The sequence below is a fragment of the Palaemon carinicauda genome, chromosome 4 (genome assembly GCF_036898095.1).
Source record: "Palaemon carinicauda isolate YSFRI2023 chromosome 4, ASM3689809v2, whole genome shotgun sequence".
Classification (NCBI taxonomy): domain Eukaryota; kingdom Metazoa; phylum Arthropoda; class Malacostraca; order Decapoda; family Palaemonidae; genus Palaemon; species Palaemon carinicauda.
Window position 1 is genome coordinate 16,028,218 of NC_090728.1, and position 19,962 is coordinate 16,048,179.

General features: G+C 29.7%; 1 protein-coding gene across 1 annotated transcript; it reads right to left on the bottom strand.

Moving 5' to 3' along the window:
* Positions 1-6,841: 6,841 nt before the first annotated feature.
* On the bottom strand, positions 6,842-7,912 carry LOC137639293 (uncharacterized). Its single transcript, XM_068371574.1, has one exon. The coding sequence runs from the start codon at positions 7,910-7,912 to the stop codon at positions 6,842-6,844; it is 1,071 nt and encodes a 356-aa protein (XP_068227675.1).
* Between the last annotated feature and the right edge of the window lie 12,050 nt (positions 7,913-19,962).

Consider the following 19,962-nt stretch of genomic DNA (forward strand, 5'->3'; position numbering starts at 1 on the left):
TTCAACGCTCAAATTACTATCTTTAACCATTCCTTTCTTACCCTTTTTCTTACTTACCACTTTCACCCATTCATCTTCACACTCATCCTGACCATTCATCTTTTCCCTCTTCATATTACTTTTACCTTTCTTCTCATTCTTCCTATCACATTTCTGTTCATCCTTACTATGTCTAATTCCTTTATTTTCATTCTCACTATCACCACCTTCCATATCACTTACCTTAGCCTTCTCTTCCACTATCAACCCATTACCTGAAGCAGAAATCACTCCTCCGACTGCACCTTCACCCATGAACGTTCTCATCATCCCCATTACTTGCCCCAGCATAGCTTCCAATCGTTTCTCCATTCGTTCCTCATTCTCTTGCATCCTCATCTCAAAACCTTCTTCCACTCGCTCTACAGTTCGTTGAATTTCCGTCAGTTTCCTATGCATCTCCTCATTCTCACACCTTAACCCCTTATTCTCTTGCAACAACTTCACCTCTCGCTCCTTACTCAACCGCAATTCCTCCCTCAGTAACTTGTTCTGCTCTTCCATTTTCATCAACATTAACTCTAATTTCTTATCCTAATTCAGTCCTTTGTCCAAGAATCCAGCTCCCAGTCCCACCTCGGCAGTCCCTGTTCAGGCGCCAAAATAATGTGGCAGGATGCACACAAAAGCAACCCCCACACCCTTGATCACTCTAACAGACAAAAGTCTCTTCCTCAAAAACTTTCCCCTTACTTTATCATAAACTGGACTCTTTGACTGAAGGGAAATGAAAACAAAACATATCCTTAAAACTATATTTCTTAAACTAAAATAAATCATAAAATATCCACAATCAAAATAAACACTTAAAACTAATCAAAACTTAACACTTTATACATAATAACAAAACACCATTCATATAAACCAAAAAAAAACCCTAACAAACTTAAAATTAAACGTCACACCAACACCAATATTTGTTTATGTGTGGACCATATTGTCCACACAAGGGCCAACTGTCATTAAAAGCCCAAAACCAAAACTCTGCAGCAACCGGATCACTGTCAAATATCAATACACATATGCATTAGTTAGTTTGGGTTGTGTGCGTTATCCTCATCATCATCATCATCATCATCATCATCGTCAATCGAAATACGAAAGCACAATCAAATCCTGTTCTTGAAAGCAATCCAGGTCATCTACAGTCGGTCAATCCAAAAGAGCAGTCTAAGTATAATCGATTACAGGACAGGTCAGCAACTAAAGGTCATCATTCAAAATCAATTTAATCTCTCCAAAGGAGGAAGTACGGCTCAGAAAATAAATCAACACTTCCACGCTGGTAAAAGAATAAGAAATATATTCCAGCATTAAAATCACACAACTGCTTCAAGTCGCAGTCAATCAAAAAAAGCATTCACCTAAGACATTCACCACTGTCGTAACCTAACTAAAAACATAAACAAACAATCTCATTTATACCAACAGTCTTTCTCATAACAAACTATCGATACACTAACTACCCACCCTCTCTCTCTCTCTCTCTCTCTCTCTCTCTCTCTCTCTCTCTCTCTCTCTCTCTCTCTCTCTCTCTCTCTCTCTATTTGGCAAACAAAAGAAATAAAAATAAAACAAAAATTAATCCTCCACAGCGCCTGATGAAAATACAATAGCTTTGACGAAAGAATGAGCATGAAGGCGTTTTTTGTCGAAAGATATGTTGTTTACGCTTATATTCTGCAGATAATGTAGGAAGCTGGTATCCATCAACTAAAAAATAGATTTTTTCTAGCAAATTACCATTGTATAGTTGTTACCAGTTTTGAAGTGCCATATATATATATATATATATATATATATATATATATATATATATATATATATGTGTGTGTGTGTGTGTGTGTGTGTGTGTGTGTGTGTGTGTGTGTGTGCACAAAATTGGATAATAGAATAACAAATGAACACCACATGAAGTGAATCACAGAATTCAGAAAAGTTGGAGATGACTGATCACAGGTATCAACGGTAATATTATTTAAACCTTCTCAAGGATATATTACATCTGGTAAATTAATTCAGAGGAGTGCTTATGTACTTCCCGTAGCTAATGTAATTAGGTGCAATTAAGTACGTTTATTTGAAATAGCAAAAGAGTTTTCTTCATGTAAATTTCAATACGGATAACTTTTCTCCTTCCCAACACATCTTCCCCCTCTGTCATGAATTGAGGCTACTTTTCCTTCTCCGATCCATTCATAGATTAATTACCATCTGTTGACAAGCATAAGCAGTCATGATATGCAATAAAACAACTATTTATAGGATTTCCTAAGAAGTAAGGATTTTTTTTTTTCACAAAATCTTATTTTATGTGTCCTTATATAATGCAATGATTAAACTAGATATAAAAATACAGTTACGGATATGAAGGGTTACGGAAATAAGTAAAAACATGTTTATTGATATAATCCAAAAGAGATCCCAAACAAGATTAACATTGAAATAAAGATCAGTTTATTAAAAGGCAAATAATACCAAATGGGAGAATTTTATGACTTTTCTTCCCCATACAACTTACCAGCACATCATGCTTTTATTGTTTCGTTATTAGACATTTTTTTTTCTTTCTTAATGGTTGGTATTTACTCATTTAAGTAACGTTTATTTGTCATAGGTATCAAGAGATAATTATTTGCATAGGACTTGGACACAAGCATATTCAACCATCTCTCTCTCTCTCTCTCTCTCTCTCTCTCTCTCTCTCTCTCTCTCTCTCTCTCTCTCTCTCTCTCTCTCTCTCATACACATAACTAAAACCTTCACAGCCTACTGTTTTAGACCTATACATCAATAAAACTTCCATAGATTCCATACGCTATGCTACCCATCACTTACATATCAATATGTCTTATAAAAGAATTTTTCTTTAACAGAACGTAGATCATAAAACACGTAAGATTGAATGTCTCGTCTTCCTTACAAAGAAAATAAACAGAATTAACTATTTCAAATTTAAAAAAAAAATGTCAAGTACTGAGAATAATCATTTCTATGCAAATGTATTTATAAAACAATATTAGCTGAAAGATACCTGTGCACGTATTTCCCCGAAGTCTTGCCGTCTACAATAAAACTCGTTGGTGAACATAAATGAAAAATAGTTTTGAAAAATAGACCCCAAGATACTCATTAGACTAAAGAGAATGATAAAATGTGTAAAATTATTTTGTATTCTGTTAAGATCAGCTATTATACAAAATATATTTATTTATAATGTATTTTGATGTCTCATTCCCTTAAAAGAGGATTAAGCAAAATATTGAAACTATGACAGTAATAGAAAATAATAGCCAGCACACAATCATCATAACTATGTTTAAGATTTAACGAAGTAATCACAGTATTTTACAAGATTAAAAAAATACTTACACATCCCAAAATTTACAGTATTTTTATTTCTTTTTGATTTGTATGGTAACTTTATAATTCTCTGTGAAAAGAGAAAGACAGATGACAACAAAACTCATCTCCGAATTTTGAAGATTTTCTAGGTCGTAATTTCAGACATAAAAGTTGATAAACACAAAAACAGCTTCTGATGATATCTGATCTTCCAAGGTTTCATTGCTGTTTAGTTTATCACCAGTAAATAATGGAATAAACGCTGATGTCTAAGAAATGTCTCCACAAGAGCAATATTCTCTCGGAGAAAAACGGATCAGTTCTGTCCCAATGACCGCAACATTGTTTTCTTATAGACCATATGCGTCACAAGTTTTCTGTAAGTCTCACGAATATTCTTGAGGGATTATCACACGTCAGACAGCTAGTATCGTAGAATAAGTTATGAGATATATCCAAAAATTCTTATTCTAGAATACAACATCTTCCAGTCATATTTCATTACAATATTTTTATTGTTGCATTACCATTCAATATGTAAAAAAAAAAAATGTTTTTCTATAGTTGATGACGGGGAAAGCTTTCCTACTTTAAAACAACTATTCCCAATACATAAATGCCAATTTCCTTTGAAAATGACACTTGTTTTTACAGCACATAAATACTTATTGACCGATATATATATATATATATATATATATATATATATATATATATATATATATATATATATATATATATATATATATATATATATATATATATATTTATATATATATATATATATATATATATATATATATATATATATATATATATATATATATATATATATATTCCTGCCTGGATTGATACGGTAAGTACCAAGCATATACTATATTAGGGTATTATATTTAAGGTAACTGTATTCAACCTCTAAGGCTTTTGTGTTTCCTCTTATAAGTAATCCTTCCTTCCTGCTATAACTTCATGATTTATATTAAATCATAAAATTATAAGTATCTGAAAGTATGTTTCTTGTCTTTTTTCAGTTATTGCAGTTGTTCTTTCTTGTGGTATATTTTATTACTATTTAAGTATTGACGAGGAGGAAAAGCTGATTCAAACAAGGAAAATACCTTAGGAATCGAAAACTTCAAATCATATATCATACTAACTTTTATAATGATTGTTACTTAGTTGATATTCATTCATTTATAATTATTATTCAAGTTTCTTTTAGTGTAAATAAAAAAGTTGTTGGTATTCAATGTATGATTTATTATTCCAGGTAGCAAGCTACGTTCTTTCGTAATTATATTTCAGCTTATGGATCCCCTATGGGAACCCGGGGTTTTGGATGGGGAAAACATATTAGGAAATTGTCACATAAGGGTAAAACAGATATTTTATTCTTTATATACTATTTTTTAGGACGTATAATTAATCCAGAGAAAACTGCACAAACTATTTGTATCCTATACTACTGGTATATTTTTCATTTGTTTGTCGACATTCTACGGGTCGGTTGTATTCACTCCCGTTCGTTCGTATTTACATAACAGTTTTGGAGCTTCTGCGCATAAACCCTGCCCCTCTTATTTTGACCAATAGGAATATTAGTTTTTATATAAACCCTCCTCATTTTTACCAGTGACTTTCAAGTATTTTACCCCCTACATTCAGGTATTGTTCTTGATCTAACCCTTCTAATACAGTATGTACACATTCATTTATGCAATATCCACATGGATGTATTACCTTTTACCCAAACCATTTTTGTAATATCATATGTTTCTGCAATACCCACGTGGACATATTATTTATCACCCAAGTCATTCAAGCACAGTACGAGACTTGACCCCTTAATATGTTGTTATGTATTCGTTAATGCCTTATCGTTAATGCAATATCCACCTGTATATTTCTCTTGGTTTCCATACCACTTCCAAACGATTTCTCCCTTATAACATTTCAATTTATTATCATGTAAATAATATTTATTATTCCCTTCATTTCATCTTACTTTTTTCATCATACCTGTTGTTATAACCTTATCACACCTAGCTTTCACATAAATATTTTCTCTGAACAAGTTTCCATTGCAAGTTCATTTGAATTTACTTCATAAACTCTGTGCTGTTTCCAAGAACCAATCACGTACCCATACGTATGTATGGAAAGTTGCCACTATCATCATCACCACCACCACCACCAGCAAATTTTCTACCTCCTGTGACTAGTAATAATAATAATAATCAAATAGTATTACCTAATTCATCCCAACAACCCAGGGAGAAAACGAAAAACAAAAAATATTGTAGCGAATGTAATATTCGAAAGCGCAGAAATTCTAATACATCCAGTAAGCCACCAAGGGAGATGAAAAGAAGGGGCAGTATCAGCAAAAATAAAAAAAATAGAAAGAAAAGTACAAGTAGTAATGATAAAAACGAAAAAAATAGAATAAGAAGAAAAAGTACCAGTGATCAGGGGGGCACAAGAACCAGAAAAGCAAGTACGAGTAAAAATAAACAAAAAACACCAAGACAAAGAAGGTCGTCGGTTTCTTCGCCCAATAACCGCAAGCCCGGTCGCCCTAAAGGTTCAACAAATAAAATAAAAATGAATCCTATAACCTTAACCAATCCAAATAATGATAATGAACAAATTGGAAAAGTTGAATGTGAAATTAGAGGCAATAGACAACAGAAAAATAAAGTTTTATCTTCTTACAAAAATGTTAAATTAGAGAGACCACTAACGGACGGCCAACTTAGCGGAGACTGTTCAAAAACACTATTACAAAGTACATTTAAATCTTAATTCAAAAGTATGTTTCTGAATTCGATTGGCGTGTAAATAACAAAACTTTAAAAAACAAGGATAAGAATATGACAGAATTATTTGGCGATATTTATTTTTATATGCAGATAATAAAATGTTGTCTCCTATAATACAGCGAATAAGGTTTTTTTCCTCGTTTGATGCTTGTTTTGTATAACATTTTTTATTGTTTTCATAAATTATATCATTAACATTAATATTATCCCCATAATCATATATATATTTATCATTAACAATTTCAAATTTTCTGTTTAGTTTATTAAGTAAAATTTCTATAAATTAAATTTTAAATTTAATGGGCATATTTTTGTAAAATGATTGGTGTTTCGAAAGTTCTGGGAAAATATTCCAATGATTCATTGGATTTAATGTTATAATATGAATGGGTAAAATACTCGGGGGGTATACTTTCATATCAATAGATACATAATTTATGGGAATTTTTAGGAGGAATCTGGCCTTAAAGTTTGTTATTTTATTATCATTACCCAATTTCTTATAAGATAAACAAGGACCCGTCATTTCCATATTAAATGTATTTAATAAGAAAACGCAAATTCTTAAATATAATAATAAAATAGATATTAATATATAATTATTAAAAAAAACTTTATTAATATAATCTTTATGATTATTCCGGGTTCATTATAATGCCCATATCAACCACCATTCCATCTTTTGTTAAAATGCCATATAAAAAGGGCCTATTTATCTCGGTTATAATTTTATTGTTAATACTATCATAACAATATAAATCAGAGACAGAAGAACTTGAAACTCCACGGACATTTACTGTTATTTCATAGCTCGTAGTTAACAGAATATTTTGACATTTAAAATCTTTGTTTTTTAAAATGTTTGAAATGTCTCGGTCATCATCAAATAAACGTGATAGGTTCCACGTTGCTCCTGGACCAGCAAACGAAAATGCTTTATCTAAATTCATAGAGTTATATTTTACTTTGAATGTTGGTAGAATTAATTTAGTAGAAATGTTTTCGTTAAAAGTATGATGTAATGATCCCCAATCGATTTTTTCGTTTAATTCTATTAATTCATCAAATGAAGCAATCTTATTCGGAATAACAACAACTAAATAGTCACCACCATCAAGATGCATTTGATATATATCAGCCCCATCGTCACGTAACATGAGACTTGTGGGCAGTTCTGAATAATCCCCGCCAATTACGCTTACCATAATTCGTTTATTTGGGTTTATGAAAAACTTTCCGCTTCCATAATCTTCAAAGTGTTGTTCCCAAATATCATCCAATTTTGTAACACCCGAAATATAAAGTTTTACGTCATTTCCTATTGTTGGATCCATAACATTATTCATGTGGGTTTTATCAAAAAAAATTTTATTAATGCGGCGTATGGCTTTTGATGATTCTGATAGGCTTGTTGTTATATAATTATCTGATGATGATATGCCCAATTTTTCCCCTCTTGCATATATTCCCACAGCAACTTTAACTTTAGAGTCTGCTGGTGGTCGCTGATTAATAGCATTTAATAACTTTGGACTATTAATATATTGGGCAGTAACACCACTAGCACCATTTACTAATGGCGCTAGAGTTTCAATGATACCATGAACACCGATACCAACATTTTCGTTATTGGATTCTCTTTCTATTTTAGCAATGACAGAAAACAAAGCAGAACACAAGTTATTGTGGTTTTCATATAGTCCCATTTTTTTGTGATAAATTGAATAATCTCCTTTTCTGTTTTCTTTTTATTATTTGTTTTGTCGGTTGGCTAACTTGTTTACTTATACGTTGAACTAAAGTAATATTTCAAGTGTGTGCATATTTTATATAAATCAAGAAGTACTTAATTTTTAAATTATATTTAAATATTCACTATAGACAATAGATAAAATTATTATTATTATTATTATTATTATATCAAATATTATTATTTCCCAATATTAAAAAAGAAAGGAAAAATGAACAATGATAATATTGGTGAAAATGAAACTTATATTACGCCATGTTTTGGGGGGGATATTCAATTTTTAAATAATTTATCAAATTATCTAAATGCGTCTAATGTAAAACAAATTTGCGAAAATTATAACAAACCATATGCAATGAATAATTTTAATCCAAGAACTGGGCGTATTCGTATTGGAATGCCAATCACTAGGCCGAGAAAAATATTAAGAGAGGGTAGTTTAAAAAATTACAAATCAATAATTTTAAAATTCTGTCGCTACAAATTACATCATTATGGAAAAGAATCTCTGATATCACCAGAAATGATTGAAAAATATGTTGACGATCATTTAAATAATGGAATAAAACAGTACCAAACTATAGCAACTGAAATTCGCGTTCTTAATAAAAATATTATCGTCCCAACAACGGGCCAAGAAATGGCAAAACCAAAACCTAAATTTTTATGGGGAAAAAATAAGTATACAGCATGCAACAGTACCATTTCCAATAAACCCCAATTTACGCATGGAGAAATTGCTTTATGTATGTTAAGATTATATAAAACTTGTCCCAATAGAGATCACGTACACAAAGCTTTTTTAATATATTATTCTGGATTAAGATCAGCAGAAGCAGATTCTTTAACATTTAGAGATATAGCACAAGGATATTCAAAAGATATGATTATCATACCAGTTAGAAAAGGAAAAGGACGTCAAATGAGAAATGTTGTTTTATTTCAAGGTGCTCCAATTTTATATTACAAAAAACATTTAATCCCATATTTGGCGTTAAAGATTAAAAAGTTGCTAATAGATAATCCAAATAAAGAATCTAAAGATTTTCTAGACACAAAAATATTTGCCGGTTCAAATTATCCAGCATGTAGAAAGGCCTTTCGTAAATGTTTGCAGTGGGCGGTCGATAAATTATTTGTCGAACGAGACCAAGATAACTCTGACGAAGATGATAACAATATTAATAATGACGAAGAAGAAGAAGAAGAAGAAGAAGAAGAAGAAGAAGAAGAAGAAGAAGAAGAAGAAAATAACATAAAAGGGGCAGGGTTACATTCTTTAAGAGCAGATTGGTCAACGCGAACATTAACTTTATTATGTTCGATAAACAAAAATCCATATATCGCTGCAAATATGACTGCACGCTTATTGGGACATAGATCCATTAAGTTACTTAATAAACATTATTTAAATCAAGGAAATAGCCTGAATCCCGAAAAGAACCACATTCAATTAATTTTAGAAAAATTTAAAAATTACGTTACAGAAGGCACCGAAAAGACGGTGACTGACGAAAATTATTCTCTGTCTGACAAACCCATCAAAATATTATTCAGTGGTATCAAGTATGGAAATATTGTTAAAGAAATACAAAGAAATAGAAAAAGGAAAAGAATTGGAAATTTAGTAGCGCTAAGTAAAGTAAAAGACGAGTGTTTTATTCTTCGTGAGACAGAGAAAGAAAATTATTGTTATGATGATAACATAAATATAATAGATAATAATGGCGATGATGAGTATGATGATGATAATAATAAAAATATTAATAATGATGATATAAAATCTACGAACGAAGAAGACTATTATACCATTAACAATTACGCCAACGATGGGTTATTATTTTCTGGTGAAGATACAGAAAATCTAATTTATATTTAGATTAAACTATTTTCGAAAATATTTCCATGCTTGATACTAATGATAATAATATTAAATATAATATAACATTACGATTCACCGCTAAAATTTTATGTTTTGGGTGTGGTATTAATAGTAAAAGTAGTAGTAGTAGTAGTAGTAGTAGTAGTAGTAGTAGTAAGTTTGAAATGAATACTAATCCTAATCCTAATGATATAGTATGGCCCCTAAGCTTTAATGGCCAACGGAATGTGGATATTTCTAGTGATTGTGGATTTTTTTTTCACGTGTTATATCGAGACGATGATCATTTGAAAATAAGATTATTATATCGTGCATTTTGGTTTTTTCCTATGTTTGAAATATTAAATTTGGGCTCCACAACCTGGAAAGAATTTATTGATAACGATAAGATTATTGATATAGATTTAAAAGATAATTCTTTGCCTTTTCCCTATGTATTATTATTTGCCATTGATGCTAATATTCGATGGGGCGTTTATTCTAAACAGCGAGAAAATAATATTAGAATTAATGGCAATATCAGCAATATTCCAAAACTAGTGCCTTACGATTTTGTAGAAAAATTTTATAAACTAAAAGAAGAATCTGATATTGTAATTGTTTATACTGGATATTTTTGTACAAGAACGTGGGATGTTGTATGTAAAAAGTGTATAGATTATACAATTAAACCAAACTGGGTTAGTAGTAGTGGGAGACACGAATTCACAGAATATTTTCACATGAGACGCATTGAAGATTTACCAATATTTAAGCGTTTTGGCAAAGATTTCCATATATGTTTTGGCACAGAAAAAAATTTCCATATACTTGTGTATATAATTAATAATTATCGTCATTATTATTGTAAATACTGTTTACGTCCTTGTTTTCATTTCACTACAGTATCACCTTATTTTCTCTTGGGTGAATTAAAGAAATTTTATATTCATCATAATAGTTTCACATATGTAGAACTTTGTTTTGGAAGATTATATTCAATCTTCTTGGAATTTTGGCAAAAAGTACAAGCGCCGATGGTTGATGCTATAGTAACCAACAATTTAACTCATGAAATATTTACAAACAATCTTGTTCCAAATACATAAATTTCTTTTTCTTTTTTTTGTATATATTTGATGAAGAAAGACTTTATTTTCCATTGTTGTTATTGTGAACTTAGTATTTAGAATAAGTAGATAATAGAAGAATAAAGAATCTAATATTTTTAATTTTAAAGTTTCTTTATCCAATATTGACATTAAAGTTATTGTTACTCTGCTCTTGTTATAAAAAAATTTCCTTCTGTTTTTTTTTATTTTGTTTTGTAGTTTTTTTTTCCTAAAAAGGAATGAAGGAAGCTCTCAGAAATCAATATTCAATTGTTCCTACATTTTCTTGTATGTTGGGCCGTAGTAATAAGAGGATTGAAGGATTCAGGTAGCCAAGCTAATTTCATTTCTGCGCGTGCCTTAGAAGGTCGGCGTTTCAAAGTTGTTAGAAATAATATTGACGTACATATCTATGGGATTAATGAACCAAAACTCTATCATACAAAGACAGTTCAAATTTATGTTAAGATTGGGAAAACGGTGCATGATATAGAAGCTATTTGTGTCCCCGATATTAATTTGAATTTCAGATTACCCAGCATTGGTAAAGTTGTCAAAGGTTTTAGAGATTATGGTTATAATCTTTTAGATGAGTTTCTTGATGAGGATAAAGAAGACATATCAGACATTCAGTTTGTCCTGGGCGCAAATTCAGCGCACTGTCTCTTGGAAAAGGTGGTTAGTTTTGGTCATCGTGGTCAGTGTGTGTACTATGAAACAAAATTTGGCATTATGTTAATAGGAAACATTGAGAAATTAATTGCAAATTTGAAATTTCTCCCTAACCTGCATGATGATACTCATTTACTTTTTGGCTCGGACACTGACGGTAAAGAAAAGGAAGATATTAAAGGGGACAGTAGTACACACCGAAGAAAAAAGAGGAGGGCTGCTGTCCTTGGTGAGACAAGAACGAGAGACATGTTGAGACTATTACGCCAACGATGAGTTATTATTTTCTGGTGAAGATACAGAAAATATAATTTATATTTAGCTTAAACTATTTTCAAAAATATTTCCATACTTGATACTAATGATAATAATATAAATATAATATAACATTACGATTCACCGCTATAATTTGATGTTTTGGGTGTGGTAGTAGTAGTAGTAGTAATTTTGAAATGAATACTAATCCTAATCCTAATGCTATAGTATGGCGCTTAAGTTTGCCCATAAGTTTTAGTGGCCAACGGAATGTAGATATTTCTAGTGATTGTGGATTTTTTTTTCACGTGTTATATCGAGACGACAATTATTTGAAAATAAGATTATTGAATCGTGCATTTTGGCTTTTTCATATGTTCAAAAAATTAGCTTTAGGCTCCACAACTTGGAAAGAATTTATTGATAATGATAAGATTATTGATATAGATTTAAAAGATATTTCTTTACCTTTCCCCTATGTATTATTATTTACAGTTGATGCTCATATTCGATGGAGAGTTTATTCTAAACTGCGAGAAGATATTACTATAAATAATGGCAATATCAGCAATATTCCAGAACTAATACCCGACAATTTTATTGAAAAATTTTATAAACTAAAAGAAGAATCTGATAATGTAATTGTTTATACTGGATATTTTTGTATAAGAACGTGGGATGTTGTATGTGAAGAGTGTATGCATTATACAGTTGAACCAAGCTGGGTTAGTAGTAGTGGGGGGCACAAATTCATAGATTATTTTCACACGAGACGGATTGAAGATTTACCAATACCTAAGTGTTTTGGCACAGAAAAAAATTTCAATATAATTGTGTATATAATTAATAATTATCGTCATTATTATTGTAAATACTGTTTACGTCCTTGTTTTCATTTCACTACAGTATCACCCCATTTTCCCTTGGGTAAATTAAAGAAATTTGATGAATATTATTCTTGTTACAAATATATATATTATTTTAAAGAATTATATTCAGACTTGGTTATTATAGTTCGAGGACAAACAAGAAATAATTACAAAAGATCTTGTTCCTAATACATAAATTTGTTTTTCTTTTTTTTTGTATATATTTTATGAAGAAAGTCTTTATTTTCCATTGTTGTTATTGGTGAACTTAGTATTTAGAATAAATTGATAATGGAAGATAAATTTCATACACATTGGTCATTAAATTTTGGTGGTGAACACAAAGTAAACATTTCATGTGATCGTGGATTTTTTTTTCGTGTGCTATATCAAGACGACAATCATTTGAAAATAAAATTAAGGCCGTGTGCAGTTTGGCTTGGTTTGATATTTGATAAATTGTATTTAGATCCCCGGTCTTGGAAAAACTTTATCGATAATCTGATTATTACTTTTAATTTTGAGGCGGAGTCTATATCCCTTCCATATGCAATATTATTTACAGTTGATGCTCATATTCGATGGAAAGTTTATTCTAAAACACTACAACCAGAAAATAATAATAATGACAACACCATCGATATTCCAAAATTAACATATTATGACTTTATGAAAAAGTTTTATAAGATAAAAAAAAGGTCTGATGATAATGTAATTATTTGTTCTGGGTGTATTTGTGAAAGTACTGGGAGAGTTATTTGTAAAGAATGTATACGTTATGTATCTGATCCGGGCTGGTTGACTGGGCCCGATAGATACCACGATTATTTTTGTGTAAATATAATTGATAATTTCAAGCCACTTCTCGATATTACTGAAAATTGGGAAGAATTTAAAGGCTATTTTTGTTCTATTTGCATGCGTCCGTGTTTTTATTGTACATCAATATCAGCAAATTCAACAATGTATAAGGATATTCAGCCCGAGGGTTCTTTTAAGAATACTTTTGATAACAAACCCATCGAAGAATTAATTGATAAAATAATAACAAACAATTATATTTATGATAGAAAAAAATAAACGCCGTTTTAAACAAAGACATGCTTCAAAATAAAAAAAAACCTTTCATTTATTATTTTTTTTTATTTTTATGTATATTACTTTCTTGAGAAAACACTATTCCCGCGCGTTGTGTTAGAGTTAATCAGACTGAAAATATATCAATTTTATATTATATATTTGAGGATGAATATTATCATTTCAATGTTTTCATTATTGTGATAGTAGTTAGTAATCTTGGGTGTTTTTTTTATTCATTTTATTTTGTTTAATCATCACAATACCCAACCATGTAAAAGGAAACAGACTTAATTGTTTCATAAAAATAAAGTAATTGTATTTATATTTAGTTGTTTTATCTATATCATTATACTTATGATAACTACACAAATAGAATTATTCTAATTTACAACTTTTACAACAATGACGAATTTCTATCAATTCATCAGAAATTTTTGAAATTGAAGGGGCCTGTTCTAAATAATATTCACTTTCGTTTGTCCTCTTACATTTAAAACAAATTAGTTCTTTTGTACGTTTATTTTTTTTTTCTTTGAGTATTAAATATTTTATCGGGGTGTTCGTTTTATCATTCATTGTTATTGTTTTATTCAAAATTGGTATATACGGCGCCAGGTTTTTTAAAATTTCATTGTTATTCATAAATATAATTAAACTATCAGCTTCTATTGATCGTAATCAAAATTTATTTGTATATATGTATACATATATATTATTTTTTATTCATTTTAATAAACCAAATTTATATAAAATTTAACAAAAAAGAATTTTTTATCAAGAAATAGTTTTAAGCATTTTCAATTAAATATGCGTGTATGTACAATATCATCTTTTTCAAAAGCCAAATTGATTAATAATATATTTAAAAAATGGATACGCTTATTAATATTTGTGGATTACCTGAGGTTATTTTGTTTATATCCCCTTTAATACTTTCCATTATAATTGGGGGCTCTAGTATCTATAAAGTTTTATTCTTTTTATTGTTGTTGTATATTATCTTAGGAATTATATTATTTATTAATACATATAAAATTTTCTTCGCGAGATTAGACTTTAGTAAGAAGGGCGATCACATTTCCGGACAATCAATGTACGCTTGGTATTTTGTTAATAAATTACAAGAAGAAAAAAATAGTATATTCGACTCTGAACTAAAATCTATTACAATATCATATCCCCCCTATTTGAATCACGCAACATTTTTTAAGGAAGACTTAAAACAAATGATCGATGAAACTTTCAATAAGGAATTTCAGGAAACAAACGTATCCGAGGATTCAGTTGATCAAAAAGATGAACTTTTACAGGCCGATAAATTTGATGAAAAAATTCCAACCACCGAGGGCAATTTATTACAAGATAACAGAGATGTTGAAATAATAGATAATTAATAACTTGCCCATTAATTTTAATTTTTGTAGGATATTTACCAAAAGAAGCTGACATATTAGTGTAAAACATAACTATATTCATATGTTGTATTATTATTATTATTATTATTATTAAATACGTAAAAATTTTCATCATTTTTAATAATATAAGGTTAAAATATAGCATAGACTGAACAAGTAATATTTGTTATATTCATTTGACTATTCAGTTTTTTTCATATATATTGTTGGTTCCAATGAAGAAATGAGGTGATTATTATTTATAGTCCATATAATATTTTCGTTATTGTCTCTATTTGGACACGACAATGATTCATTTATAGAGAAAACGTTATAAGAATTTTCAATTTTGAAATTTATTTTTTTTATTACATTAAATGATAGTTTTTCTGTATATTGTTTTTATTTTTTTTTTATTTTTACAAGGCATAAGAGACGCCGCCTCCTCCTCCTCTGTCCCCCCTTCACAGACGTATCCTCCACAGGCAGACAGTGCAAGTGACAATCGACCAGAACTACCAAAACATCGAATTGGCGATAATATATCTAAAAAAATGAATCCACTTATTAATATTTGTGGATTACCTGAGTTTATTTTGTTTATATCTCCTTTAATACTTTCCATTATAATTGGGGGTTCTAAACCCTATAAAGTTTCATTCTTCTTGTTGTTGTTTTATATTATCTTAGGAGTTATATTATTTATTCATACACATGAAATTTTTTTCGCGAGATTAGACTTTAATAAGAAAGGTTGTTGTCAATCGATGCATGTTTTGTCTATTGTTAATAGATTACAAAAAGAAAGAATTAGTATATACAACCCTGAACTAGAATCTATTGAAATGTCATATTTGAATCACGAAACATTTTCTAAGGAAGACATAAAAGAAATAATTGATATCTTTTTAAGGAAGGTTTTGTAATTTGTATATTATTTATATTGTTGATGATTACTTCATTAATGCACTTTTTTTATTATAAAAGCCAAACGAAAAAAATATTATTTTAAAAAGAACAAGTTCAATTACAACAAATGAACATAATAATAATAATACTAATGATATTAATATAATTACCAATAAATAATTGAATAATATAAACACATTCCCATTATTTTAGTTCCTAAATTCAAAATTTACTATTATTTAATTGAATAACAATTATAATATGAAAAATTTGAATTTTTAATTTTGGGTTTGGGCTTGGCTGGTTAGCAGGCTAACCAAAAATAATTAATTGATATAAGCAGAATAATATATTTAATTTGTTTTTTTTTATGCCCACTTATATATATATATATATATGTAAGCAAAACGGGCAAATACATCTCATAGGTTTTGATCGACCGACCGACTGACTACCAGATAGAAAATATATTATAGAGGAAAACTTAGAAGTATATACAGAGGATGAAAATAATAGCGATAAATATTTTATTGTTAAACGTTTCCCAACACAAAGTAGCAATGAACCCCGTAAATTTTTCAAGTATTATTTAATTCCAACTTGTCCGTGGAAAAGTATTTTGGAGGAAAACGAGTCTTATTTTAAAGAGAAATTTCATTTAAGTTAATTTATTCAAAAAAATTGATGATTTTTTGTATAATGATCTTGAAATTTTACTTTGTGATGACATTCCAAACGATAAATATATAATTTTTTATTATATTCAAGTTTGGGATACTATTTGTAAAAGCGACCGTAGAATACTAGTCGATGGTATATATATAGTTTATGGTTTAAACACACAAAAACTATTTACATTGGTGTTAAATACAGAGGGTAATTGTGAATGTTCGCGTATAATCAAATCATACAATGATTTCTTAGAAGAATACAAGAGTACAGATTGTGTAATTGTATTGGAAAAGGAAAAAAACAATAAATTTACTATATATCACAAAGAAAATTTAGCCGATTGGTTTCCAAAAACAGCATATTTTCATCCTTATTCACGAGAAGAAGAACAATATCGCCTTGTAAATGAGGATAGCGCCAAATTCAGATATTTACAAAATATTGATCATGATAAATTAGAAATTAAACAATTTGCCGACCTGAAAATGGGCAATTATTTATTTTTAGATATTTATTTTTGTCGACCAAATAGAAAATATAATATAGAGGAAAACGCAGAAGTATATACAGATGATGTAAATAATAGGGATTAATATTTTATTGTTAAACGTTTCCCAAAGGAAAATAGTAATGAACCCTGTGAATTTTTCAAGTATTATCTAATTCCAACTTGTCCGTGGAAAAGTATTTTGGAGGAAAACGAGTCTTATTTCAAAGAGAATTTTTATTTAAATGAAAATGTAATAAGAATAAAAAAAACAACAACGAGTACAATTATTACCAGAGGTCATCATAAACCCGATTTAAGGCTTGCTAAATTGTATGATTACCACAGCGACGAAAACTTTTGGGTTATATACAATTCGAAAGAAAAAGATTAACAGTACTTCTGGCCATAATTATCGGGCTTTGGTGCCATAAATTGTGTAAAAGGACGTCTTGTCTTACTAGGAAAGAGCTGCCCGTCAATAGTTATATTAGGTCCCGGCTTGTAGCAAACAATGTTGTTATCTATAAATCTACTGCAATCTGTAAAAAAATATTACAAATTTGTCGGTTTTGAGTCTCTTTGGGCGTGTAGATTTATAGTCAAATCGCAGAAACCGCAGAATTTCATAGAATGTGTTTCTTGGCATGGCTTGCTTACATAGTGGAATACCCACTCATTTTAAAACTGTACTGGGCCCAATCGTATTTCGGTCCATTATTTATATGCTTTATGGCTTGGATGGGGGGGCGGGGGGTAAGTGTAATCACAGTATATATACCAGCTCAGGGGAGGTTTCAGTTAGTTGGTTGTGTCTTGAGCTTGACTAGTTTAATCATCACGATCATTATCACGTATTACAAGATTTTGTGAAAATGAAAATGGTTCAAGTACAATGTTCATACTGCACAAATAAATTTTATATATCTAAAAAAGAAATAGATAATGATTTTGAAAATATTTCACTTACAGATTTGAAACCCGATAGTTTCTTGTCTTTTCCAGACATTGAAAATTATCTAAATGTTTTAGAGTCGGGGGAAGATGATTATTTTCAAGACTTGGAAGAATTCTTAAACCACGAACAAGGGGGCATCAACACCAAAACAGAAATTCTCCCAGTGAAGATTACTACAAACCAACCCAAGGAAGAAGAAAAAACAAACAAAGAAAAGAAGATTTTTGAAATGGAAAATCGAATCAAGAACAAAATTCCCCCAAATCTATACAAAGATGAAAAAGAGTGGAACAAGGAAAATAAGATTTTTGTGGATCAAGAATCATTATTAGAAGAAAAGAAGATTTTTAAGGTGGAAGAAAAACCAGTCAAAAAAGAATTTCCCTCGAATCCATACAAAGACGAAGAAAAGGAAAACATCAAAAGGGAAATTCCCCCCACAAAGATTATTACAAACCAACCCAAGGATGAAGAAAAAACAAACAAAGAAAAGAAGATTTTTGATCTATACAAAGATGAAAAAGAGTGGAACATGGAAAATAAGATTTTTGTGGATCAAGAATCATTATTAGAAGAAAAGAAGATTTTTAAGGTGGAAGAAAAACCAGTCAAAAAAGAATTTCCCTCGAATCCATACAAAGATGAAGAAAAGGAAAACATCAAAAGGGAAATTCCCCCCACAAAGATTATTACAAACCAACCCAAGGATGAAGAAAAAAAAAACAAAGAAAAGAAGATTTTTGATCTATACAAAGATGAAAAAGAGTGGAACATGGAAAATAAGATTTTTGTGGATCAAGAATCATTATTAGAAGAAAAGAAGATTTTTAAGGTGGAAGAAAAAGCAGTCAAAGAAGAATTTCCCTCGAATCCATACAAAGATGAAGAAAAGGAAAACATCAAAAGGGAAATTCCCCCCACGAAGATTATTACAAACCAACCCAAGGATGAAGAAAGCGTAAATACAAATAAGAAAACCAAAATTCTCAACCTTAAAAGAAAACAAAGAGAAACTAATGATGATACAGAAGACTCAATAGCTAGACGAGTTTCACTAAAAAACCGAAAGAGGATATTTTTTGATGATACAGAAGACTCAATAGCTAGACGAGTTTCTCTAAAAAACCAAAAGAGGATATTTTTTGAACCTATTGCTAAAAGAGCCAAGCATCCTCGAGGTGGGTAAAGTAGTGGGCTGCTAAGAGAGGGATTTTTACATCAACCATATATTGAAAATGAATGTGAAATAATATAGACATTCTGTTTCAAAAATTGTGATGAAAAAGAAATAGAAAGTAGAAAAAATCTTATCCAAGAACCAACCACTAAAAAATATTAAAACAAGACACCAAGTGACAATAAACCACAACTTAAAAATTTAAAATATTGTATGACAGTTTTCACAGTTATAATTGTATATTGTTAAGATTTATTGCTACAATATAATTGTCATTTAAAGTACGATCCGGTAAACTTGAAAGACTATATATTATTATAAAATACATAATTCCAAATAACACACGACCAACTCAATGGATATTTAATGTGTAATTATTTTACCTGCTCTTGTGGATATGCAGTTACACTTTTTGTATAATATATATAATAATTTATCTTTTCAATTAATGATTACGATCAAAATTATCGATTAAAATATTTTTTTGGTAAATTGGCATCTTGCTCGTTTACATTCCAGTTTGGTGAAGAACCACTTTTGTAAATTGGCATCTTGCTCGT

Excerpts from the sequence above, each read along its gene's own strand:
- LOC137639293 (XM_068371574.1), bottom strand. The coding sequence starts at position 7,912 with ATGGGACTATATGAAAACCACAATAACTTGTGTTCTGCTTTGTTTTCT.